Source organism: Falco rusticolus, chromosome 1 (assembly GCF_015220075.1).
Source record: "Falco rusticolus isolate bFalRus1 chromosome 1, bFalRus1.pri, whole genome shotgun sequence".
Lineage (NCBI taxonomy): Eukaryota > Metazoa > Chordata > Aves > Falconiformes > Falconidae > Falco > Falco rusticolus.
The window spans coordinates 8,502,454-8,528,960 of NC_051187.1; the positions used below are offsets into that span (position 1 = coordinate 8,502,454).

At 39.5% G+C, this 26,507-nt stretch overlaps 3 protein-coding genes across 4 annotated transcripts in view; 2 read left to right on the forward strand and 1 right to left on the reverse strand.

Annotated features, from left to right (window-relative positions):
• The first annotated feature begins 698 nt into the window (after positions 1 to 698).
• DHRS7C (dehydrogenase/reductase 7C) lies at positions 699 to 6,789 on the forward strand. The gene is made up of 6 exons (XM_037408955.1): positions 699 to 1,017; positions 2,249 to 2,361; positions 3,721 to 3,931; positions 4,514 to 4,606; positions 5,974 to 6,129; positions 6,581 to 6,789. The coding sequence occupies exons 1-6, from the start codon at positions 738 to 740 to the stop codon at positions 6,787 to 6,789; spliced, it is 1,062 nt and encodes a 353-aa protein (XP_037264852.1). The 5' UTR covers positions 699 to 737.
• GSG1L2 (GSG1 like 2) lies at positions 6,722 to 20,254 on the reverse strand. Of its 2 annotated transcripts, none has more exons than XM_037408942.1 (6): positions 19,843 to 20,254; positions 18,228 to 18,275; positions 15,692 to 15,766; positions 13,765 to 13,876; positions 10,249 to 11,842; positions 6,722 to 6,819 (listed from the first exon to the last, which is right to left on the reverse strand). In XM_037408942.1, exons 1-5 carry the CDS (start codon positions 20,150 to 20,152, stop codon positions 11,587 to 11,589), a joined length of 801 nt encoding a protein of 266 aa, XP_037264839.1. In that variant the 5' UTR covers positions 20,153 to 20,254; the 3' UTR covers positions 6,722 to 6,819; positions 10,249 to 11,586. The 2 variants fall into 2 exon arrangements, with proteins under 2 accessions (XP_037264839.1, XP_037264829.1); XM_037408932.1 differs by having other exon boundaries at positions 15,692 to 15,844.
• A 2,737-nt stretch (positions 20,255 to 22,991) lies between these two features.
• GLP2R (glucagon like peptide 2 receptor) overlaps positions 22,992 to 26,507 on the forward strand; it is a 41,345-nt gene continuing 37,829 nt past the window's right edge. Inside the window, exon 1 of the mRNA XM_037408968.1 lies at positions 22,992 to 23,263. Coding sequence (XP_037264865.1) covers positions 23,159 to 23,263 — 105 coding nt within the window. The 5' untranslated portion in view covers positions 22,992 to 23,158. The remainder of the gene's footprint in view (positions 23,264 to 26,507) is intronic.

Below are 26,507 nucleotides of genomic sequence, written 5' to 3' on the forward strand. Positions count from 1 at the left end.
CCTATTGTTGTCACGGAGTGTATACAAATGTTCTTATGTGTAAAGTTGATTGAAGCCCAATGAGAAGAAATTGAGACCGTCCTATGAACAGCTGCAGCTGAAGGAAAGATGGAAAGATAGCTGTGTCTTTGTACAGTTGAATCGATACTGTACCAAGAACTTTTACATGGCTGTCCAGCCTGTTGGACTAGATAGGTCAGGCATGCGAATCACACTGTAGATACTATATTTACTTTTAAAGTATCTCTTGTCACATGCCTATACATAGCCATTCTCGTTCAGGGCAAGCAGCCTCAGCGAATGCAGTGCTCTATGATATTGCTGAAGGACTTTAATTAAATCTGTAATACAAAAAGACAAAAGAATGCTTTATCTGTAGCTGGAGTCTTCATAGCCATAGTAAGTGATTCTATTTTCTCTGTCTTTTAGAACGGAAAAAAATTCTACTTTGTGTTTTATCTAAAATTAGGATTAAAAGCTGGTTTCATATAATAGCAACATAACTAAAATTTCAGTGTTATATATTAACCTGTTTTTTGTCTTAAGGCAATATCTGTGCTAAAGTTCTATTATGTTTTTGACAACATAGTGTAATTTTGAATAAAAGGAATCCAGATCTGGTTAGCCCATGCAATAATGAGGAAAACAGACAAACAAACAATGTTACCCTGTTTATTAAATAATAATATTAAGCCATTCATTGGAAAACAAACTTCCCACTGCTTCAAGCCTTTGGCATGCTGATTACTGTGTTTTCTATAGATGAAAACATTGCTCTTTTAGCTAAGAATAGTTTGAAAAATAATGAATGCATATTATTATTATTACTGTTAATCTCATATGGTCTTTTGTTTCCTGCAGACATGGGTGTTCTTGCTGTACTTGCTCTACCATTGCTTCTTTTAGGGATCAGTGGAGTTATTTATATTTATCAGTCAGTCAGGTGGCTATTGTCCAAGTCAGCTGTGCAAAACAAGGTGGTGGTGATCACAGATGCCATCTCAGGACTGGGCAAGGGTGAGTTGTCTCATTTCTTCTCTGTGTCAGAGAACAAAACCAGCTAGAGAACCACCCTCTAGGTGATAGAATGGGCATACATTGCCTTGAATATATCCATAACTGCCTGGATGAAGCAGGAAGGTCAGAAATATATTTTTAAACTAATCCTGCAATTTTTAAATGTACTTTTTTAGTCTCACCACAGGAACTGCTGATAAACTTTTAGGAACTCCAGAGCTTTGTATTTATTTAATTCAACAGAATGAGAGGTTTTGTAAGCACTTAAGAGTGTTATTTTTAGCATGCTGCTACCATGAGATCTTATTACATGGACAGTCCCTGCAGGGTAGCCACAAATCAGTACAAACAGGTGTCACCTTATTCTTTACATGTTCCTTTTTAGCTCTTAAAGACTCCAGCAGTTCCTGCTCACCCCTCTGTCCCTGTTCATGTCTCTGCCTCCTCTATCACCCATGTTACTCCTCTTGCCTTGACATCCCCCAGTCCCTCCAGCTGGGCTGCCTGGCTATGTGTAATGGTGGGTTCAGGGGACAGAAGGAAAGGGTATGTGCTAATTTATATAAACTAATTGCCAGGGCAGCCAGCCACTTGGCATATATGTCTTCATGGCTCATATTTCTTACCTGCATGGTGCTGCTAGATTAAAGGTGCTGGGTCATGTACTGTTCATGTGCTGTCCTGCTCTAGGCATCGCTTGAGGAGCAGTAGATGCAAGTGTCTGGTAAGGCAAACACAGCTTCTGGCTAGACTGTGGCATTTTCAATGAAGACTTGCTGTTTGTTGGAAACCTTGCACTCCCAAGCAGACAATAGATCAGGAAAGGGAATGCTTTTGCGGAATTATTCCTTAGCAGAACAGAGCAGACACTTGTGACAGACATACACACTATGCTGGCAAGGAATGCACTTTATCAAGCCTGTTAGGACAAGGTATGAAATAATTCCAACCTCCATATCCCACCTGATCTCTCCCTTTCCCTGACACACTTCAGTTTCAGTTGAAGATAATATTAACATGCATTTTCTCTGGTTATATTTCAGTAGTTTTGTTTGAGGAGACATGATCTAGTGCTTCCTTTTTTCTCATATAAATTATGCTTTCAAAATGAATTAATTTTAAAGCATAAATTCAACACAATTAGCAAAACCAGAATCCCATTTCAAACAAAACAAACAAAATCAAATTGTTATTATTGTTACTATTTCTTTTGAACATATTTCTGTCCTAGAATGTTCTCGGGTGTTTCACGCAGGAGGAGCAAGGCTTGTGTTGTGTGGCAGGACATGGGAAAAATTAGAAGCCTTGTATGATGCTTTAATTAGCGTGGCAGACCCCAGTATGGTGAGTATTTCCTCCACCTTGCTCAGGTACACAAAGTGCTTTTAAATCCAGTAAAGAAAGGTACATGAAATGTGATTCACCGTTAATGAAGATTGTGGTCACCCGGGTAACACACTCAACATGGTGGGGGGAAAACTCTGAAGGTCTTCAGAGCATGATGCCGAAAATGTAAGTCAGAAATCCTACTCCCTTGAGATAATTCAAGGCAGTTACTGTAAAACAACTGAGCAGTTCTGCATTTTGAACAAGGCTCCCAACTAGAAATGCTAGGCAGAGGAATTTGCCTGTTAATTTGGATGAAAGGGATCCAAAGTACTTCATTTAATCACAGGAACTATCCATTTCTGATACAGAGTGCTCAGGGAGTGGGAGATGGGTCTAAAGATTGAACTAATTCTGAGTTTCTCCACTGTTTTGGGAGAAATCCCATCTAGAAGGGCATGGGAGCATATGAGTAAGAGTGCCCTTTCTTCATTACCACTGACTGGGTAACCATGCAAATAGACATGCAAGGTTGCCCCTGCTGCTGGTTCTTTGAAAGGTGTGTCTGATGCTCCTGGAAAGCTTTCCTTCTGTGACCAACAGATAGCTGAGTCATTTCAGGGCACAGGTGTTCTGGAAGGCATCACACAAATTCTACAGCCATTGCTCACCAGACCAACAAAATCTGTGTTTGACCCTTTTTTTTGCAGTGAGCTTCATTTATCTGCATAAATAACCATAGAAGTAGTGTGTTCATGTTAGTCTGCACAGACTCAACTAGGAAAAAAAATTAAGTATGACTAAGGGATCTGCGTTACATCGTCATAGTAATGCAGTGAAAGAAGATACTCGAAGTTCATTCCTCTGTCCCATAGCTGATAAAATCTACATCTTTCCAGAAACTGCACAAATGCAGGCTCTGTTTGGATAACCTATAGCGGAACAAACCATTCCTACCCTCCATCTGCCCCCCGGGTATATGTAAATTATCTGTCAGAGCAATATATATGCTGACTCTGTGGTCAGCAAAGTTTTCCAGAGGGCTGCTCGTGGAAGGATCATAACCTGGAGAGGTAAGAGTCACCTTCTGTGTCTATTATCTGTCTCCACTGATTACATGAGAGACTACACGTAGGGTAGACCTGGTCCAGTTTACCCTTCCCATGGTGTTCTGCTTCATCTGAATTTTAGGGTCTATGGATACCCATTGCTGAACTACCTTCTTTCTAGAGTGGGTTAAAAGAACAAATCAATTTTTTTGTGAGCATGATAAAAGCACTTTCTTTGGATAGCAAGGTAAATTAATTTACAAGACAAGTAAATAGAAACAATTTTTTATATAACAGGTATTCTTGAAATAAGTCTGTTCTTTATTAGACATATGCACCAAAGCTTGTACTTCTGGATATCTCAGACATAAACTGCACTCAAGATGTAGCTACGGAAATCCTGAATTGCTATGGCTGTGTGGATATACTGATCAACAATGCAAGTATGAAGGTGAAAGGAGCAGTGCAGAGCATTTCATTGGAACTTGATAAAAAGATAATGGATGCCAACTATTTTGGACCTATAACGTTAACCAAAGGTATGGTAAATTTTTTTTTTCTGTTTTACTGTTGCCATTTAAAGCTTGAGAACCAAATCTTTAGCATTATACTGTTTCATTTGCACTTATTTTTGCCTTCTTGGCTATAATAAAAAACAGTTCTGTGAAAATTAATGGACTGAAATTGAGGTGAAGAAGATCAGAATGAGAGTGCCTGAGTTTGGAAATAGATTGATCAAGAAATACATAAGCAGGTGTTTGAAAGAGAGACATTTTTAAAAATGTCTGCTTATTGCATTTTGCATACGGTGACTCCTTTATTTAGGTACTTTCTGCCTTTGTTACAAAGACATTCTTTTCAAAACCCTTGCCAGTATACAGGCTGACAACTAAATGTGATAATGCGGCACCCAAATCTGCATGTACAATCCAAGTGAAGTCTAGAAGACACTCAATTACAGCTACTGGATTTTGTGATACTTTTGATTGCAATATCGAGACAATCATTGCTAAAGTTGTGCTATCTAAACTTCAGCTGTTACTTCTTTTCACTAAATATGTTGAGCTCTTTTATTTATGTGGCTCTTTCTTTCTGTTTTGGTTTTTTTTTTTTTTTTTCAGCCATTCTTCCCAACATGATCTCAAGAAGAACTGGGCACATTGTTCTAATTAATAGTATTCAAGGAAAAATAGGAATCCCGTTCCGTGCCGCTTGTAAGTTATACATAGCAAGAATGTACATTCTAATGCAGAAATTGTGAGTACTCCATGGCAGTGATAAGAGGTTATTAAAAGTGCTAATTTGTATCCTAATTCAGTAAACTATTAATATATTACTTCAGTGAAAAAATTTCAAAGAATTGGAACTCAAGACGAAATAGTTAAAATACTATTTTTGACATGTAACTACTGAGTTAGTTACCTACCTCAGGATTATGACTTATAGCTCCATGAAAGCAAAATACAGTGACAGAGAGTGTAAGGAAAGCAGTAGACAAAAAAATTAAATCCTGTCTTTATGCCTTTGTATAAATCTATACAGTGCCCACATCTTGAACATTGTGTGCAGTTCTGGTCCCCCGTCTCAAAAGAAGTATAAGAACTACAAAAAAAGCTCAGAAAAGAAACGACACATTGATGCAACATCTAGAATGGTTTCCATCAAGGAAACAGCTGATTGTGTCAAGATATATTGTATTTGTATGAAATCATGAGTAGGAGAAGAGCTAACAGATAATTTTTACAATGCCTCTACCGATATCTATGTTGCATGGTGTGGGGCTGCCAGAAGGAACGTCAAAACAAATGAATGGCGAAACTTCTTTCCATTCCTAGAGCCCACCTGCCTTTTTTTAGATTATATTATGCACAGGTCAATTTTCACTGGAGATCCAGTCAAATACAAGGTGGACGAGTGCTTTGCAGCTCTGCTGCACTTAACACATAGTTCTGGTTTTTGGTCAAGGTTCACATACTGTCATCCTTCTTTAACACCATTCTCAATAAAATGCACTAAAAGCAGTTAAAAAAATTCTTAACATTCAATTACTTTAATATTAAAAGCATCTTGGAATGCTGGTGCAGGGCAAAGGCCTAATTAGTTTACAAAATATTAGTACTCCTGCGTTGCAGAAATGAACATGTATTTCACTGCATTTTATCGATCTGTCACAAACTGCAGCAACAGATGGTGTGGAGACTCATCTCAGTGATAGATGTCCATCCACCAAAGACATCTATAAACTTGTAGAGGTAATAGAAGTATTACTCCTTAACCCAGGATATAATATTTCCTGTTGGAAAATCCAGGCACACACTCTTTGACATGTATGGGGAGACTGGCTGCATGCCTCATGCATAATTGTCCTGTACAAATAATTTACTTGTTTGCTTTAAATATGTCACATGATAATTTCACTGGGTGAAATAATACACTGATCTTTTGCTGTTTGGCTAATCATTCCATGCTCAGTTTTCCAAACATTCATATGTTGTGGAGCTCTGTCATATATATCTATATCCATGCATTCATATATCCAAACATGCATACGTGTTTTGGTTTTTTTTTTTCTTTCTTTTAGATGCTGCTTCTAAGCATGCCGCTATAGGATTTTTTGATTGTCTTAGAGCTGAAATGGAAGAATTCGATATTTCTGTCAGTACTGTGAATCCAACCTTCATCTGTTCATACCATCACCAACCAGCACCTGGCAACTGGGAGGCATCTATTTGGAAATGTGAGGTTTGATGCATCCAGAAGACGGTAGATGAGGCTCATATAGCAGTATGGACCCTTTTCCCAGGGACAAGAAAAGAGCATAGGGGAAAGGATGGAAGTGGCAGAAGGGATGAACAGGTTATGGGAGCAAAAGAAAAGAAAGACTGGAGAGGTTAGATGAGCCTGGTGAAAAGAGAAGGAACGTGGAAAGATACAACATTGTGTGAGAAAATAAATACACCAGGCATGGGGAATGGAGGTAAAGCTGAGCATGAAAGGTCCCAAAACTGTAAAAAGATCTTACAGACATACTGGTGAGGGGAAGGGAAGGGGCAAAGGGTTGAAAGTGTGTAGAAATTGAACTAATTTGACTGATGCACGAGCTGCATATCTTTTTCACCATCATTCCCTCATATGTGTCTGTCTGTCTTGTCTATCTTTCCGTAGCTCTCACTCCTCTCTATTTACAGTCTTTTTCAGAAAGGTGGCATACGGCGTGCACCCGGTGGAGGTGGCGGAGGAAGTCTTGCGCACAGTGAGCAGTAAAAAGCAGGAGGTGCTTATGGCCAACCCAGTCCCCCGAGCAGCAGTTTACATTCGCACCTTCTTCCCTGAGCTCTTTTTTGCCATTGTTGCCTCAGGGATTAGGGAAAAGCTGAAGACAGAAGAGGAAAATTGATTTTGTTCAGTTCTTCTCCTTGCTTTTGACCTGAAAAAAAGTTAGGTTGTTTCAAATGTCAATGATTTCTGCTTCTCACTATGGGTAGAATAAAGTAGGAGGCTTTATTAAACGTGAACCAGCCAGTGTCTCACGTAGTGACAAAGGTAGAATAACATCTGTGATCTATCACGAAATTTTTAAAGAACAGATGTATTTTAATCTAGAAACTAGAAGCAAGTTATATCTAAGCAATTTTCAAATACCTAAAATATACTGCCAGGAGGACAGAACTAAACTGCTCTCCACTTCTACTGTAGTAGGATAATGTGCTAAAATTACTTCAGAGGAGATTTACAGGGAAAGAATTTTCGTCTAAGTATAGTTAAGCACAAAGGATAAATTGCCACACATTTTCAAATGCTTGTGTTTGGAAGCTTTAAAGAAGAGATTAGCAAAACATCTGCAGAAAAGCAATGTAGCTTTAGTTTATCCTTCACAGAGGAAAAGAAGGATTAGGTGACCTATTAAATGGGTCACACTTGTCCATAATTCCATGTTTTTTTCTCATATTGAGAACAAGGTTTCTCTGAAGTAATATTTTTTCCTCTGGGGAAATTTATTATTTAATCTGAAGTTTTATCTCTCATCTGTCCATCTCTGCTTCACTGTCTAAATACCTGTGCATATATGTTGCATAATAAGAAATATTATAATAATAAAAAGAAACATTATGAGATAAGTTTATTAAGAGATATTTTCTGTGAGCCTTATTCAGCCATATTTTAATCTATGAGATTCCTTAATAATACTAACTTTCATAAATTGGGACAAAACTAGGCTTGCAGATTTAGTTGAAGTATAGGAGAAAGATGCTCAACTTCAGCTCCTTTAATTTTTTTAAGCTTCTCACATGCCTAAAGAGCACATGAGTTTCTTTTAACGTGAGCTGCAGTTGCATTGCTTTAATTTTATGGAGTTTGTGCTCAAATCAACTGTTTCTTGGTGCTGGCCAAGAAGATTGATATTGCTGGACACAAGGACCCTTGAAGTAAGGAAGAATTTAGAAGAATGCTAAGACTGGAAAGTTTAAAAGTGAGGAGACTCTTGTTCTAACTTCAGAACATTTGTCGTAGATATACCCTGCCCTCAGCTAACCTCCCAGATCTCCTTAAGCAGTGGAAAGAAACAGGTGCCTCTGACCTGTGCTCTGTCTGATGTACAGCTCAGGGTAACATGAATTGCATCATAAAGTGCCCGTTTCTCTCCACTTTGGGTGGACTCCCTGTAACCAGCACAACTGTAGACCTGTGTGTCTGTGGCACAGGCAACTGAAGTTCACCAAGATGCCACATTTATCAAGATTGTTTGGGTCAAATGAACTGGAATAAAAATTCCACAGTATTTAATAATCTATTTATTATTTTTTTTCCCTTGCTTTCAAATGATGTGGTTCCAGGACCTACCCCAGAATTATTGATGTCTACAAACTGGGAATCAAAAGTTAAAATAAGGACCAGAATGTGCAATTGTGGGTTGCAAAAAACAAAACACAAAGAAGTGTTGCATTTGATCAGGTGAGTTTTTTACCATACATCCAGCAGAAGATACATATCTTCTTGAATGGTTAGCATGTGAGAAAACCAGACCATCTGAGATTTAAGAATTGATCTGGGCGACGGTCCCATTGCACAGTTATTTAAAAGCTCTTGTCCTCATACAGAACTTTATAGGGGTAGAAACCACTGTGAGAAACAATCCTGAGGAAAGATAAGGTGACAGAGACTACCACATTGTGTTAGAAACCGCAGGCTAAGACAAAAATTGAGGTACTTAAATTAGATCTTTCAAAGATCTTGTAGGCATCAACCAAATCTGTTCCTTGATGAGGTGGAGATTCATTAGCGACACCCAGGCACAACATGCATTAGTTTAAAATCTATTGTAAAGACACCACAGCTACTATAAACGAAGAAAAGCTAAAGTCAGATGGAATCAGGAATAATTTCTCAGTTGGTGAAGATGTTAAAAACATCTCTATCACAAAGAAATACGTGAAAAAAGTGGAAGGAATCAAGATCTTGTGTTCTGGTCAAGGGATGGAGACTACTACTGGAGTGGGTATCAAACTCTCTAGCAACTGCTTTTTTCATCTGTAGAACTGCAGGTGGCAGTTTCAGAACACTAGGTACGCTGTAATGAATAAAGACAGACTTTTCTGAAGATGAAAGGGGAATCTTAACTGCTGTCGACAGCTACCTCGTGTGATGGTGCAGAGAAGATGGAGCCAGACTCTTCTCAGATGTGGACAATGGAAGAAAAAAGGGTAGCGGACGCAAATTGGAACACATGACATTCTGATTAGCTATGAGGAACTATTTTTTCCACAGTACAGCAGTCAAGCATTGGGACAGGTTGCCAATGAGGTCAAGAAATCTCACTTCTTGAATGTATTCAGAACTCAACTGCTTAAGGCTCTGAGCAACATCGTATAATTGGTCTGGCTTTGAGAGGGGAGGTTGGACCAGAAACCTCCAGAAGTACCTGCTCACTGAGATTCTTCTATAATTCTGTGTGAGTCTACAGGTGTAGGTGAGTCTTGCAGTTGGGCTCCAGCCAAGATAATTTTGATATTCCCCCAGTCAGAGAATGTGATTCTGTCAGTTCTCCCACTGGATGGGAAAATCTGGATAAATACCTAATGCTGAAAATTAATGAAACTGCAGACACGTTAGGCAAAGTAAAACATATAATCAAACAAACCCTGCTGAAGGCACCAGGAGATGACTTTGCATATAAATACCTGACTTGACACCCTTTAGTGAGTCCCACCAGTGCTCTATACAATATGGTGTTGGCTGACAGGACACAGTCTATCCCAGTTGCTATTCAGAGATGCCACTTCACATTTGTTTGTTGTTTGTTTGTTTTTATAGTGTTTGTGAGTGTTTAGAAGCTGCAAATAGGTTAAATGCTGAATTAAGAAGGAGAATACTATGGCAATTGTTCGTAAGTTTGTGTGAATTAAGTGATGGTACAATGACCATGAATTAATCAATTATAAAGCTAGTAGACTGTATATAATTCATCTTATTTCCCCAGGACGTTAAAAACACAAACAAATTATGATGCTAATTTTAAATTTTCCCAGTCAGATGCTGTTATAGGACAGGAGCCAGCAGCTGGTTGTAGGAAAACACAGGCTGATGAAAAGGAATTTCTGCTATTGGGTAGAGGGGCAAAACTTGAACCTCGAAAATAAAGGTTGATTTGTATTTGAAATACACAGAAAGAAGCAATCAGTACTGAAGAGAACAGAAAAAAGAGGTTCCAAATATTAGATAACTTTTAAGAGTTATCTAATTTTGAGAGCAGCAGGGTAAGGATCATAGGATAACTCAGGTGGGAAGATGCCTCACGAGGTCTTTGGTCCACCCTCCTACCCACTATGAGGTAAGACCAGGTTGCTCAGGGCTTTACCTTGTCAGGTCTTGAAAACATCCGAGCAGGAAGACTGCACAGCCTCTTCTGGGCAGCCCGGTCCGCTGCTTGACAGTCCTCACAATGGGAAAGTTTCTCTTTGTATCCAGTCCAAGCCTCTCTTACCTGAACCTATGCCCAGTGGCTCTCATTCTCCTACAGTGCACCACTGTGAAAAGCCTGGCTCCACGCAATGAGTAACTTTTATGTAGAAACTGGAAGACTGGTAGGTATTGTAGATGCTGGAGGGCTTCAGGTCCCTCTGAAGGCTCCTCTGCCCACCGAAAAAGCCTCAGCGTCTTCATACATTCTGTGGGTTCTGCTGACATAACAAGTTCAGACTGTATTTATGTTAGATTGTTTTGCCTGAAAAAAGCATGTAGTGATTTTTCTAAACCCCAGAGCTGTTCAATATACTGTGTAAAGCCTCTGTCACCCAGTTCACAAGTGTGTTTCCCAGTGGGCTCATTAGCAGGAGGATTCATACAGCAAATGAAGAAAAACTTGTCCAACAGAGTAGGCACAGGTGGCTCAGTTCCATGGGAAGCTCCACGTTGATCCTCAGAGTGAGCAACTGTGTATTCCTGATCGATGAGGATCATAATAATGTCTACTTTTCCATCTTTAATATGATCGTAGATTATTCTTCATGTATGATAATCACAAATCAAATTTTAATTCTTCCTGACGCTGTTGTCAGGATGCTACCTAGAGAATTTCACAGGTGAGTTGTGTGCTGTCTGCAACATGTATCTTCCAGATTTCTGTTTGCCTTCCTAGCAGTTTTAAATGAGTAGTATTTTGCTGGAAAGCCTCTTCCCTCTGTTAGCCTTTCTTTCACAGTAAATCCTACCACTATGCATACAGTGAAACCCTTAAATCATAAGCTGTAACACACAGATTTTCCTGGAGAGATTGTACCTTTAGTAACAAATTACTGAAGCCGTGCCCCGCATGTGGGCTGCCTTACTCGCTGCCCTGCTCTTTGCGGGTTTTGGTTTTGGTATGGGATTTTTTACAGTCTTTTCAATAAAGAAATAGGGTGGAAATCCATAATGCTCTGAAATTCTAACAAAGCCACATACTCTAAGGCTCTATTAGCCTTAGAAACCACTTAAAAATCAGCAGTTGAGGACCTGTGTCACTGTCTTTTTCTGAACTAGGACACCTGAATCTGCTTTTCCAATACTAAGACTTCCTTGAAACATCCATGGAAGTATCATTTCCTTATTAAGAAAAATAACTAATGCTACACAAATATGCATTTTTATTAATTAATACATTTTCATTCTTATCTAGTGTTATGATTTACAGGATGCCTGAAGATATGGTTCAAATTTACAGAACTGAAATAGTGGCCAGGTGATGCAAGCCTTTTATTGCGTGTGCAGGGTCCTCTCTACGGTTGTGAGAAGAGTTCACATACACATTGCAAACTTTGTCTGGAGCTGTATGGTCAGGAAACTTGTATTTAATCTTTAAACTCCTTTCCAGCATTTCTCTTTTGTGCTTGAATTCCAAAATAGTTTTTGTGTATTTGTTAATCGTGGTGACAGCTGCAGCCATACAGCAAGCGAAGGAAGCCCATGCGAGGCTATAAACAAAAAGGTTTATCAGAAATTAGCAGAACACTTTCATATCCGAGTCCTTCAGGTTTATTTTTGAAAAAAACTACACACGTGTGAGTTTATTGGTGTATATTAGAGAAAGAGGAATGTGGTGGGAGAGGAAGATTGATTACTGGTTAATGACCATCTACATACCTGAATTACATAGTTGACCTCTGCATATTGGTTATAATAGTCACATTTAACGTTCTTGTGTAATGAAACCCTACCTCTAATTTCTCCATTTACTCACTTAGAGCTTAATATCAGAGAGAGGAACTATAAAAAAATGAGGATGCCTAAAAAATTAAAAGATGCAGTTATTGAGACTGCAAATCTAACCGGTGTTGCTGAGAAAAATGTGTGTCCATTATCCAAAATGGTTAAAAAGAAGGCACAATTAAACAGCTGATTAAAGCAGGCTCAGGGCACTGAAATGCATTCTGAAGAAAATGCAGGTCATGGCAAAAGAGAGAGAGAAGGACATCAGCTTTTCAATGTTAAAAGTAAAACCACAAGAAGAGAGATAAAAAATGATGTTGAGGTATAATTTGCTAAAAATGTGTGAAACTTCCAGGCTACTGAGTGGGAAATGCATGCTGGAGGTGTAAAACTAGCATGTGAAAATATGGCCAGAGTGGAATGAAGTTCACAGTGGAGAAATGCACCCATTGGAGCCTTCCTTAACATGGCAATGTCACAATTATCTAACGAAACATGCTTTGGTGGAGAAATCAGTTTAAGAAACTCCAGCTTATCACTTCTCTCCCTCAGAGCTGTTTGTTCCCACATTCTTGCTGTAGTTCAACAAACCAACAAACTCATTTAGGTTTTCACTCCTGAGGATGCAGTTCAGTAACCAGCAGCTTTCATGGAGGTTGAAAGGTATTTCTATTCTTGGTGAATCTCTCACTCTCCTCGTGTTTCTCAGGTTGAAGCATCCTCACATCAGGAGGTTGTGAGGATGTGAATTATTAGGAAGGTGAAAAGCCAAAAAGGCAAAAGTGAAAAGACAAGAGAAAGCCCTATTTCACTGCAAAAATTCCCAGCAAGTCTGCATCGTAAAGATTGCATGCAGCTATAAACTCTCATTCAATAATGGCACAATAAAAGTAGAAAGAGCAATAAGAAGGAGTGACAATGAGCTGTGGTCTTGGTGGTCAGAACGTGTATGAAGGAGATGACCAACCTGAGCTCTGCTCTACTGACCTGAAATTTGGTCCAGATTGACTTTTGGTTTCACCCAATACAGTTGTTCCTGTTCTTATTCTCAGTCACAGCTGGGGAAATAGCAGCACTTTCCAGCACCTGAACATTCAAATGCTTTCTACTGATAAGATTCGATGGATTTTCAAACACAGATCTCTATAGCAAAAATCCTCTGAACAGACGGCTTTCTTAATAAATTCACTAGATCTCCTCAGAAGGTAAGTTGCAATTATTTACAGGGCCAAAATGGTGTGCTTTTACCTAAGCCTGTTTTCTAAAATTAAAACCATCTTGTCTGAAAAGTTGCAGATGGAACAACCCGAAGCATATATCTGATAAGGAAAAAATTCAGTGTGAATGGCTAAAACCAGAAGAGTTTTAAGTTATACAAGGCAGTTGTCCTGGCAGATGAGGGTACTAAATCTGGGTCTGATGTGTATGGAGAAGAACCTCTGCTTTGTGCACAGCAGTTGGTGATCTCTGGACTGTAAAGAATGGCAAATGCAAAACTCATAAGCTTATACATTCTATGCAATAACCTAAGGCAACTGAATCTGGAGAAAAACAGCTGGTTACTGAACTGCATCCCCAGAAGGAAAATAACATAGACCCATTCCTTATAAATTAGGTATACATTCCTTGAACATAGGGTGAAGTGACTGAAATGTAATGGAAGAAATAAATATAAACCAATAGGTACCAATAGGACCAGCCATAGTCCCAGGTGTGAGGTCTCCAGTCTTCAGGACCGAGATTTACAGTCATTTGAAATACAGTTGTGTACATCATGTGAGCAACCATGCCCAGAAGACCTGAAAAATACAATATCATAAGAACATTAGAAAATGTAAATTTAGGATGTAAAATGTAAATTGTTCGTCAACTTTTTGCAATTGTCTGTTGAGCTCCTGAAGAATATTTTATGAAGTATCTAAATTCTATATATCGCTCAACAATTTTTTTTTTCCTTTTGGTTTGTTTAATGCAGTAAAGGATTTCAGTTGAGAAAATAGTGAAAGCTTAAGCAACCTAGGATGCTTGCTTTCCTTTTCCAACCTGGTGAATAAGAACTAGATATAACAGATATAACAGGAGGTAATTGTCTGGGAACTCTAGATTTTAAAGGACAAGGCAATGAGAATTCTGTTATAAATCATCAGCTAAAGCTCACTTCTCTTTAATAGTTTGTTTTAAATGTTCAGCATGTTTGGACTGAAATGTTTATGAAAAGATAAGAAAACAAAGTCAGAAAATGCTTGATGGATGGTTACTTTCTGAATTTTCAGGCAGTATGATTAAAATGAGAAAAAGAAAATGTCTAATAAAAGTTATTGCTATTATTAATAGTTATTACTATTATTACTATTATAAAAGTTAGTCTGTTATTAATAGAAATTATTACTGGACATTGTAATCTAAATGTATTTATGTGTGTTTATGCCTTTGCCAATATAATCACTAACAGAGTCCCTTGACACCTCCTGTGTATCCATGCAGAGCCATGGGACATGCAGCCCATAGATTTTAAAAGGCAACAAGTTGATTGGCTCTCTTCCTCTGAAAACTTAGTAATTCAACCCTGAGCGGGGATCAGCATTACAACAAAGCATCACTGTCGCATGGCACAGGCCGTGTTTCCCACAGTTTTCTGTCATTCAGTGGAAAGATTTTTCGAAGGCGTGCAGCCATATGCCCTTTCCCAGTGCCTTAAATGCAGGCAGATTTATCCAAGTTATGTAGGTGAATGAAAAAGTGAACAAGCACTTAATGGCTCTTAAAAAGCACAGAAAGTCTAGATTACAAAAGAGGCGTATGTTTAATTATCTAATTTTCAAAACTGCTGCTAGGCGGTGGCCTAATCCTAAGGTTATCTGTTCCCCCTTAGCATTTTATTTCCCAGTAGCAAACTTCCCTGCAAACAGCTATTGTTTTGTTTCCGTGTTCATTTACAAATCCATAAGCGCCTTTGCGGTACCAACTATTCCACCATCTAAAACACATCAGCTTCTGAGAGCAGATGGTCCTCCCCAAACTCACAAGACCCCTTTTGTCAAGTGTTCGTAAAGTAAGTCTGTCCCGTGACTTCTTACCAAACTAGCTAGCTCACAGGATCAGTCCCTACAGGACACGTCCTCTGGCGTGACAACTCCGGTTAAATAGCACTGGATTAATAAATCATACGCAGAAAATGACAGACAATTTTAATTATGTTTCTCCACTAACAATTATCCAATTACATTTTATTCCTTCTTGAAAGTGCTATTTTGACTTGGCTATTGCTAATTTTATACTTAGCATGTTGGAAGTAAAAAAAATCAAGTTATTTGGAAGAGTATGTTATTTTTTTACCTTTGACAACAAACCTGAAAATAACATTCAAAATTATAAAATCAAAAGAATGAAGTTAAAATAGTAAATGCTATAAATATAAAATATTAAAATAATCATATTAAGAAATAATTAATTGAAAATAGTATTTTCCATAAAATTTTGCTGCATCTTGTATTGTTCATGTCTTTGTAGGTATTTTAATAGTTTTGAAACTCGGTCACTGTTACTAATTATCAGGTGGAAGTCTAGCAACGTTTCATTTTCTGGATGTAATATATTGAGATCCTTAACTGTACCTGCTAATACGGTGACTACTGCAGAAAAGGCGTTGATCTTTAGCCCGTTAATGACAGCACTGTAGTAGCACATTTCTGCTGACATAAGAATGACTCCAGTCAGCAGCAAAACGATGTACAGAAGCTCTGCTACAATAGACAGCCATAAAACCCCTGGAAAACCAAATCAATAGTGCTGATGTTATAAATAGTCATTCAGTATTTTCACCATTTCTATCTTCTTCATTTATGTTGTTTTACACAGTATCAGACAAAAGCTCAAGGGCTGTAAGGATGCTTTTATAACATCTATAGGAAGACGTCAAGGTGAATGGACACCCTAAATTATAATTCCCTTGGTTGATCTGGCCATTTAGAGGAAGAGCAGTTGCACATTCCTGCTACACACTGAAGAAGCTCACAGCACGAGGTGGGGCAGTGGGGTTTTATACTCAGCAGCTACCCTAAAATGGCCATGAACCAAGGTTAAAATAAAAGGAGGAATTACTATCCAGTTAGCTAGTTGCTAACATCATGGTTGCTGAGTCCAGAGAGGTGTACCAAAACAGAAGACCATGTTGACCAGGTAACAGACTGCAAGGCCAGGCATGTAGCCACATGGCCTGAAGGTCTGAGCCACTAAGTAAAATCTTCCCCACGGGCAAACAGGACCTTGATTTTCAGACGGAGAAGCCTCCGTGAGCCCAGATTCTCTCCAAGTTTCACTGAGGTTCATTTCTCTCATCCGCTAATTCGTCTCTTTCTGGCTATCTGTTAATTACATCTTATGCAAGAAGTTAATCTTCCCATTAAAGTTTCTCAGCCAGCTGTTTTACTATTCACATGCTAATGCCCCCTAGTCAGGAGCAGGAGGTCTTTTATGTCCAGATCATAGCAAGAACTGGCCAACAACCTTCCCAAACCTTTTTAAAAACAAGTAAGCGTGACCCGAGACACCTGGCTGTAGACTCAAATAGTGATTTCATGTGAAGGTATATACTAATAATCATAACTGAAAAATAGAGACATTGCTAAGACACATAATGGATCACTAAACACTAGATACGACAGTAAGCAATGTTTGTGTGGTAAATAATCCCTACTGCAGGCTTTGACAGTGTCTGCAGGACTTGTCTGATTGAAAGGCCATCGAGACATTAAATTCTTGGGTCAAGCTATGTGTGGGGCCTCCTGGGCAAGGTTTACTTCTCCAGCAAATCTTTGCCTCAGTAAAAAATTCTGATTTTGTTCAGGAACTCCAGATGTTACATTGCCCAACACTATTGGCTGCTTCAGCTAGAAGAGCTTGCATCTTGACATTTTTTATGTGATCCATCACTACACACGCCCTGAACAACTGTGATAATCCCTGTGCACAATGCCTGGGGATGGTCAGCTCAGCAGGGGTGAGCCTGTGCATCCTCAGTTTTGTGCACACAGCAGCCACATACATGTGCAGAATGCAAACTCTGCCTTCTCCGGTGCAGGGCAGGACTCTATTTCTACACAGGATTTCACTACCCAGGGGTAGCTTCTCAGGGTGGTTATCATGTACCTTGGTGTCATCTTAGGTGTCTTGAGCTGACCTGCAAGGTTCCTGCAGCACTTGCTGATGCTGCTCACAGAGCTTCAGCGCTATGCCCACCAGTGGTTTCACCTGTGAGGAGCTCTCAGGGCAGAACCTATAACCCACCCCTCCTTTCTGAGGACCATGTCTGTGTGACTAAGAATCACATCTTATTTATATTTTTTCTCATGCTGTACAAATCTTAAATTGTTTGTGTACAGTGACAAGCTGCAATAGAGGGAGAAGGGACTGCCCCTCAGATGCTGAGTCTTTCTACTTCCCCAAGGGGCTGGAATTGTATGTCCAGGAAAGTACTCCAGTCCAGTATCCTGGACATGCAATTCCAACCTCCTGGGGAAGACAGAGGTCTTTGTTTTCTGGATCAGCCACTTGCAAAGTGATTGCTCTAACCGCATCAGTTGAAAGGGCTGGTGTTTACAGCATCTGCCGGAATATTTTATAGGAACATCAACCATTCTTTGAAAGAAAGAGGGTAACCCTGCTTTCAGGAGAACAGCAATGCCTCCTTACAGCTCTGTGTCAGGTACAGGGAGGGGACTCTGACTGCCACCAAGACTGGTTTGGTCCACATCCACATCTCCCTCAAGCCCCCTCAGCACACTGCCTGCCTTTGCTCACACTCTCGCCTGTCCCTCTGCCCTCTCCAGCTGCATGGTGTAAGCCACAAAATTCCTGACTGTCAATAGGGAGGCATGAAGAGGGAAGGGGCAAAAAACTTAAAAATCTTGACTTCTAATACTGAAATTCAAAGTAATTTAAAAAAACATTTCGATTAAAATAGAGTGTTTTCAAAAGACATCGATTCATATTTTAAGTCATGTGGTCTTCACTTTGAAGTTGAAAAACTAAAGGACAAAAAACCTGTGTGGGATTAAAGCAAATATTTTTTTCTATCAAAATGTAGAATATTTATATTGGTGAATGTGATCAGGACAGTTTTATTTACACAAACAAAATATGCATATCTACCTCGATCAGCATCTGGAGTCAGACTGATGAAGCTTCTACATTTCTCACCTAGAAAAAAAAATAAAATATGGAATTATTTTGTATTCTATAATGATCTAAAGAAATGGATTAATAGAAAGCAGAAAATGGAAAAACTGTCATCAAAGTACAGACTGACATGATCAGGACAAACTATTTCTGATGTATGTTCAAACACACAGAATCCCTGGTACATCAAGCTACTCCTGGGACTTAGCTAGAGAATCCTTCCAGACTTTTTCAAGGCAGAACCAGAGTCTGGGAGGCTTAGAGAAAGGCAATGAATTGATTTCCAAAAGGTTTTAACTCTGAAAGCCAGAATGGGAAAAGGATCAATTCCTTTGAAAGACTGGCAGCCTGTGCATGATCCTCCCTGTGAAGGAAGACCTGCTCTCCTTAAAGCAGCAAGGCTGCTGCTCACACAAATTTCTCCTAAGCTTGGTTCCAATTTCTTTCTGTAAGCTTTGATTTTCAAACTCATGTGACCTCCTGACCCGCAGGCAGATGCTCTGAACAAAGCTCTTGGAATGAATTCTGCTCTGCTCTGAAATTACAGGGTGGGTTTTTTTCAGCTACTAATTGCACCAAGTTGGAAAACAAGAACTGCCATAGCAGATGCACAAATTAAACAACTTCGGTATCCGTACACCTGCCAGATCTCATTCGGACATGTTTTGCTCTGATCTTCAATATTTTACTCCCTTAAAATTGCATAATAACTTAGAAGACCTTCTGGTAGAAGTGGACTTCAGGACAGGCGACTGTGAAAACATTTGCATTTTATAGCAGAGATGACAGCTGATTTGATTTCTCTGAAGTTTTGTTCTAGTTTTCATTTGTAAACTGATCAGGACCATAAGGGGAAAAACTTGTGTTGATCTGGATTTACAGTAAATGTCCTATTTCTTGAACCAGCTAAGCAATTACAGTATACAAGAATCCAGAGTTAATTGGAAGCTTTATTTAATGGCAAGCTGATCTCATTCTACTGACATACACATGCGCAGAGTGAAACTCAGTGAAATGCCACCACTCATGGCTAGTAAGCCCCCAAATTATGTTTTAGTAGGCTGAAAATAATCTTCTGCTTTTATTTACAAAAGGTGAGATCGCAGTAAGGAAGCAGAAATACCTGTGCTTCAGAAGAAATCCATGAAATAACTTAGATCTCACAGATTTAGTTGTTCAAATGATTTTTAAAACAAGAAAATCACATTGTGCTTCTTATGTTGCCATAGGGGATCATAAGAAATCATGTAAGGTAGATATGTTCGTTATTGCCTAAGGGACTGAAAACATCAGAAAAGTAAAACTTTCCTGTTAAAGTCACTTCACTTGCTGTTCTGGTTAGAAGAATTTAAAAAAATCTTAATCTGTACTACAACCTGTCACTCTAAAGTTCATTGCAGAATTTATTACGATTTTTTTTAGGAATTGACCGGATAGTACACTCTAAGATCCCCCTTCCCACAGAAGAGCACCTTTATAAGGATATGGTTTCCCTTAAAACACATACATGATATTGCAGCAAAGAGGCAGGTGACACCAAATAAGTAGGAAGAACTTTCTTAAAGTAAATGTACATGGTTTTACTCACCTACTTCATTTATAATTTCTTCACAGGAATACCAAATCCCAGCGTGAAACTTTCGGTCAATGAACTTGTCATCTCCTGTCTCCCAAATGTACTGCACAGCACTGCTGTTGTTCCCATCTGGGCTATTAAAGCCGATGCACTGATCCCCTTTGCTTTGTCCTTTACAGAAAGGTTTGGCAACTTTTCTCATCCCTTCACACCAGTAACTGCTACTGAATGCTGTAACAGAGAAGACTAAAGAGAGAAAACTGAGGCAAAATGCTGCTGAGGCTCTCTGCCGTCTTTCTGCTGGCGGGACTGAAGCTGGCATTCTCCAGGACCGCACTAACCTATTCTAAAAATAACCTTTTACAAAGCTATGTATGTATCTGCCTGGTGAAGCACCTGCCTGTATTTACCATCCCATTCTTCATTCCTCTCAGAAAATTGTACCAGCTTAGCAGTTAAGACAGGAAGCAGAGATGGGGGCATGGCCAGTAATCATGTGGCAGGAGAGATTAAGGATGTAGGACAGTGTTGTTTGGCAGTGATGTCTTGTGAAAGAAATATGAGGAGGTGGGACAACCCCTTGAATCACAGAAGTAAAGATAAACAGAACATACAAGCATTGGAAGTGCCCCAGTATGCAATCAAAAAAGTTTTATTTATATAAAAAAATATGCACATTTACCTTGATCAGCAGGTGGAGTCAGACTGATGGAACTCCGTTTCTCCGCTAAGAAATAAATAAAATCTTGCTGTTCCAGATGTTCCTGTTACACTGAACACTGATTAAATTGAACACAGTTTTGAATCTTACTATAAAGAAATTCTTAAAAAGATAAACCCAGTTGCTAAGTTAGAGCGTTTCACAGCTTTGCAGCACTTCCCAAGACCACTGGGAAGGCAACTGCATCTGTCTGGAGTTCCACGAGTGACAAGTGAAAGCCATAAGTTACATGACTTTGCTATTGATGGGCTGCTGGGCACTGTCCAGTCTGCCGTCATGAACACTTAATAGAAGCCTTGCCCAAGTTAGGTGAAACAGTAGAGAAAAAGCTGAATTATCCTCATTTTGCCTGTCCATGTGTTGTCTCTGTGAAATAGCTTTTTTTTTTTTTTCCTTTTTTTTCTTCACCTAAGAAACAGTTCCAACCTTGACATGTGATAGATGTTGCTTTTTCTGCCTGTTTGATAATGCAAATGAGCGATGCAAAGAACAAGAAGGAGCAGGAGTGTTAGTAAACGGTCGTTTCATTTTTTAACTGTAAGGTTGAAACCTGTGCCCTAAGGGATACTGATACCACAGGGCAGACACTGAAGTCACGTGTGTCTTTTAATGAGAATAATTCTGGTTTAAAGACAACTCTTTACCCAGGAGATGTCAGGGTTGGAGAAGCATGTGGCTAAACAAGTGCCAGAATGAAACTCAAAGAAACGGTTTAAATGCCTGGTTTAGACTGTTAAGAAGATCTGGTCAGCAGCAGTGTGAAAGACCAAGCAGACACCTGGACTAAAAAGGTAGAACAAATCTCACAACCCAAAAAGCAGACGGTAGATTGAGCCAGGAGTTCTTTTTTCCTGCAGCTTTGTGTTACTGTATTTTCACAAGGATGTGGCACTCGTGAGCTCCACTCGAAGCCTCCGTGCTTCTGACACTGCTTCAGGACAACAGCACCGGTCACTGCTGCTGAGCCATAGTGGGGATGTATCGCAGAAGACCCCGTGGAATTGCTCATCTAGGGTCTGGGCAGACCTCAGGGTTTCTTGAGCACTAAGGCATTTCTTGTGGGGATCTCAGAACAGCTGCAATGCCAGAGCACTGTTCAGGTCTCCTGGCTTTAGCCTGCTATAGAACTGACCTTGCCCATATGGCCATTAGAAAATGTGCTTTTTATCCCTTGTAGCAATACGCGGATGAGCAGATGAGTTGCTACGGGGGCTTTGAAGTGCCTCTCCCTGGTCCCCAGATTTGCCTTTAGGTGTGGCAGGTGGGAATATGTATCCTGACACATCCACCCAGGAGGCACAGTAGCACAGAGCAGGCGATGCCCTTGGTAACACTCCTCCAGAGTGGGCTGGGTGCATTTCCACCCTGAAGTATTTGTCCCCAGAGCACTTCCACACCCCACGTCCCAGTACTCTTTTTGACCACATCCAGACTCTATGTAAAGAAGAGACATGGGTATACATCACGCCCTTCCACCTCCTGGATTCCTCCAGAAGAAAGTTTTGGCATGTGTGCAGGGAGGGAGTCCGGTCACACTGCTGGACGGTTTGATGGGGTGTCTCTGCCCCGCAGTTTGTGTTTAGCCTGTGAACGTCGTTGAAAACTCGGCTACTGCTGGCCCCCGCAGTTCTGGGGCTGTACCCCTGGCTGCTCCCCAGCTTCGCTGCTCAGGGTGCCCGTGAGTTCTGGGAAGGGCATGAGCCCTCCTCCGGTATGAACAGCCAGAAGTTTCATTTGTCTTGGAAACGGAAGAGGCAACATCTTCTTGATGTTGCATATTGCCAACTCAATTGGCATGACAAAGGTAAGCTAGATCCTAAAATTACTATATTATAAATGCGTTTATTCCCTAAGCCTGCATAACACAGTTTTATTAATGTTTTCAGGCTTTTCTCTGCAACTACAGAAGTCGCAACGATGTTTTGAAAATTAAAGCTGCAATTCATTGGTGGTTTCTCCAACCTCACAGCTGAAGCTGTGAAAAAAGCACTGAATGTCACAAGAATTGTAGTAAAATTTTAACTGCTGGTAACATCATTTTTTGTAGATTTAGATTCTCCCCAATCCTGTGCTAAATGTGCATGTTTGACAAAATATCATCAGGAAGGATAAAACCAGCTGTTACTGAGCTGCTTCCTAACAGTCCACTAGACTCAGCAAGCTTCCTACACAAAGTTTTTCTGGTTTTGAGGGCATCTTAATGGTTTCATGAGGTGTGTATAAATATATATATGTATTTATGGAGCTGAATTGCACTCTTGCAAAACCACTGGCAAAATTCCCACCGAGTTTCAAGGGAACAGGATCAGCCCTTTAATGTTTTAATAGTTTTCTGACTTCTTATTGGCTGAAGGACAAGCTACAGTAAGCAGACTTTCTGTGAAGTTTAGAGTAAATTCCTTCTGCCTTCAATCAGAAAAAACAAAACCTAGCTGGAGCCTAGCAAGCCTAGACACTCAGTAGATTTCCTTACTTATTTGTAAAAAGATTCATGAAACAGTTGCACTCATAAAAGGCAACGGGTTTACTTTTTTTTTGCAGGACAGGGTGATATAATTGATCTATAGGCGAGTGAAATACCAGCATATTGGGGACAAATTTGTTAGAATGGGCATGGTGACACTTTTCGGTCTCTGTTCCAGCATGGGACTCTGGTCCAGAATATCTCCTGCACCTGCCAGATCTGTCATGGTATTGTTTCTAGTGAAACAGGTAAGCTATTTCAATAATTAATAATGGAGAGTATAAATTTACATTCCTATTGCATAACATTTTAGCCTTCACAAACAGCATGTTTGTTTCAAAATTATCACTGCATAACAATTTATGTTCATTAAACTTTTGTCATGAGAATTGTTGGCTGAGACACTCTGACTAGGTAATTTATTACAATTTTCTTCTATTAATGCTCATTCATGCAGTGAATAAATTGTGTTTCTATCCATTTATACAATCTCTTTTCGTACCAATATTGATCAGTATTGTATTATATTTATTTTTCAAATTTCCTACCAGATATCAATATCATGTTTATTTTCTACTGTTTTCCCTCTGTTCTAGCGCTGTCTTTTAGCCTCTGACTTGTATGAGGGGTGAGCATAGAATCTCAGATTTATGCAGTCTGGTGTTAATTGTTTCATTCTGCACCTTAGCTTCTTTCAGAAGGTTAGGAAACCTGTATGAGGTTTCTACTTCCTTGTAAAGATCTACTAAACTATTCAGTTCTCTTTTTTTCTAAATCTATTTAAAAAGTCTGATAGCTTCCTTCTTTGTCTATTTTGTCCTATAAAGGTATTTCTGTTCACTCGTCCTCCATTTATCTGGGTGCTAAAGGAAGTGGGTTTGCATGTGTATGTGCTGCGGAGACTGTAAATTGTATTCCCAGCTTTTCTGTGAAGAAAAAGTTACTAGGAGACACATGTCTTGTTTTGGGGTTTTTTTGGCGGTTTTTTTTTGTTTTTTTTTTTTTAAATATAAAATGTTTCTGATGCTTTTGTATAATTCAAATCTAGAGCTTCTCTCACATATAGAACTGAATATAGATCTATAGAATATAGATTCTCAAATATAGAACTGAAAGAACTCTCAGGTTTGTAAGACACCTTAAATCTGTAGGACACCTCAACCAAAGCACTGTTTCCAATCTCCCCATTACTTCTGTGAGATCAAAACTTCACAAGACTATAAATCACAGTGAATTACTTTGTCATAGTGATTCCTGTAACTTGTTTAAAGAAACGTGTTATATTTCTTTGTATTTTACTTAAGGAGAAAGAAAATTTAAAGAAATAACAATCATAAATCACTATATCCATATTTCTACACCTACATGCATATGAAAAATACCAGGATAATGGCTGAAAGAATAAGTAAATATTAAAGCTCTTATTTCTAGTTTAAAGCTAAATTGAAGGGTTTTTCTATTATAGCATAGTTTGAATAAACAGAAACATTTCATTTCACTGTTAGCTTAGTGTAAGAAATTAAAAAGGTGAGATGGGTGAAATGCTGATTATACTGTGGTTAGTTATGAAAAAAGTAACTTTAAACCAGTCTGTTTGCAATGTTGGAAGTTTATTACTATGATCCACTCCCTAAGCAAGAGCTTCACGCAGTGTTTTCTGCTGCATCCAAATATTTTTAAACGGTAGTGTCACCTTGGTGCAGTCTGTGGGCTCTGAGCAAACAAAATAAATTGAAAGACCCTTCCTGGGAAGTCTGGTTACATTTCAGTTAGGGTGAATGTTGATGTGAGCAGGGTGGCAGGCTCGCAGGTTGGGTGTTCGTTGGCCACCAGAGGAACCTCAGAGCCTGAAGTGAGGAAATATCCAGTGTAGGCAAGAGGTCACAGGCTTTTTGAGCTTCCATCCTGGACACTGGGGTTTAATTTCTTCTGAGTTGGAAGTCTTGTTTAAATGCTAGTGGCTAAACGTCAACTGAAACATAAAACTGAGATCAACAGCCATGCTGAGCTGCATGTTGCCATCGCTTGAGATCACAGTAAATGCATCGGAAAGCTTGTATTTCTACTGCTAAGCGTGCATTGTGCCTGAATTTTTATAGTACTGAGTAGCTCAACTCTTAGATCATAATAGAACTTCACTGGGATCTGTAATCACAAAGCCATGTCAATGCAGAGAGCAAATTGTTGGTTCTTCTCAGCACATACCGAGAAGGACCTTCTCCCACCTGTGGCAAAGGCAGGAAAAGCCCCCTGGTCTCAGCAGGGACCGCTGTGTTACTCGCATTGACCAGCCTGCAGAACCTCCTCTTGCTGAGACGGCCTGTGCCCCTCTCTGAAGAACAGCAGCGACACGAATGCAGGATGCACAGCCGAGCCTGCCTCTCTGATTTTGCTCTTTAATCCTTTTCACTTAGTTAAACAGACATAGGACATCAAGGTATCCCACTTCCTTAATTACCCTTTCCCCCGTAAAGCTAGTGCCTTATTCCAAGCCCACACAGTTTACTTTCTCACCAGACAGTGAGTAGATCTCTAGAGTACTTAGTGCAGAAGAGCCTTAACAGGATGTCCAGCTGTAGAAAACACTGAAGTCTTCTGCCTGGGACAGCTGCATTAATCCCTTTCAAGCCAAGAAAGCAAAGCAAGCTGGTTCTATTCATCCCAAGGCGCTGCCAGCATTCTTCCTCTATACATATGTCCTTATAGATTTTTCCCCAGCGAGAGTGGAGACCGCTACAGACTGAATAGTCATGTACGAACAGCGAGCTGGCTTTTTGTAGCTACTTTTGGTAGTCCCTGTGTGAGTAGCTGATGATCAATTCACAAATTGCTGCTGTTCAGGTCATCTTGGTTTGCTGTTGAATGTCTGTTTATAATTTCTTTGATAAAATAAATCTATGGGGACTTCTTAGTTTTTTAGCTTAATGATTAAGGCCATTCCAGCACTTTCCTTACAACTTGCAAATTTATCTCCATCTGTTTTGAGATATGACCACCAGCATTAGCCATGCTACCCAGGCAGAATTGCACCAGGGACAAATACTGTCTCGTACACCTTTTCAACATCCTCTTTTGTATGTACAAGTCCAGAAATGCCAGTAGCCTCCTGTACTGCAGCATTGTCTCAGGTGGCTGATGTCACTGCATTTCTACAACTGATTTCTAAAAATTCTGAAAAAGTCCTGACACACATCCCTCAGCTGTGGCTTCTAGGAGTAAAATGTTGCATTAGGTTCATCACAGCACGTGCTCTGCAGAGGGGTTCCTGTTTCTCTGTGATTTAAATGACCCTTATTGACTGGTCACTGTTGGATCCCCGGTTAATTTCCAATCATCTACACATTTTTTGATTAATAATTTAAATTATTTTATATATTCTTGTTCTTCTAACTATATTTCAAATTCAGTTTGAGGTCAGTTGACAGCTCTTAATATTTTTTATGGGTGTAGCTTTGATTTTATATAGACTTGATTTGGTTTTTTTAATCAGAA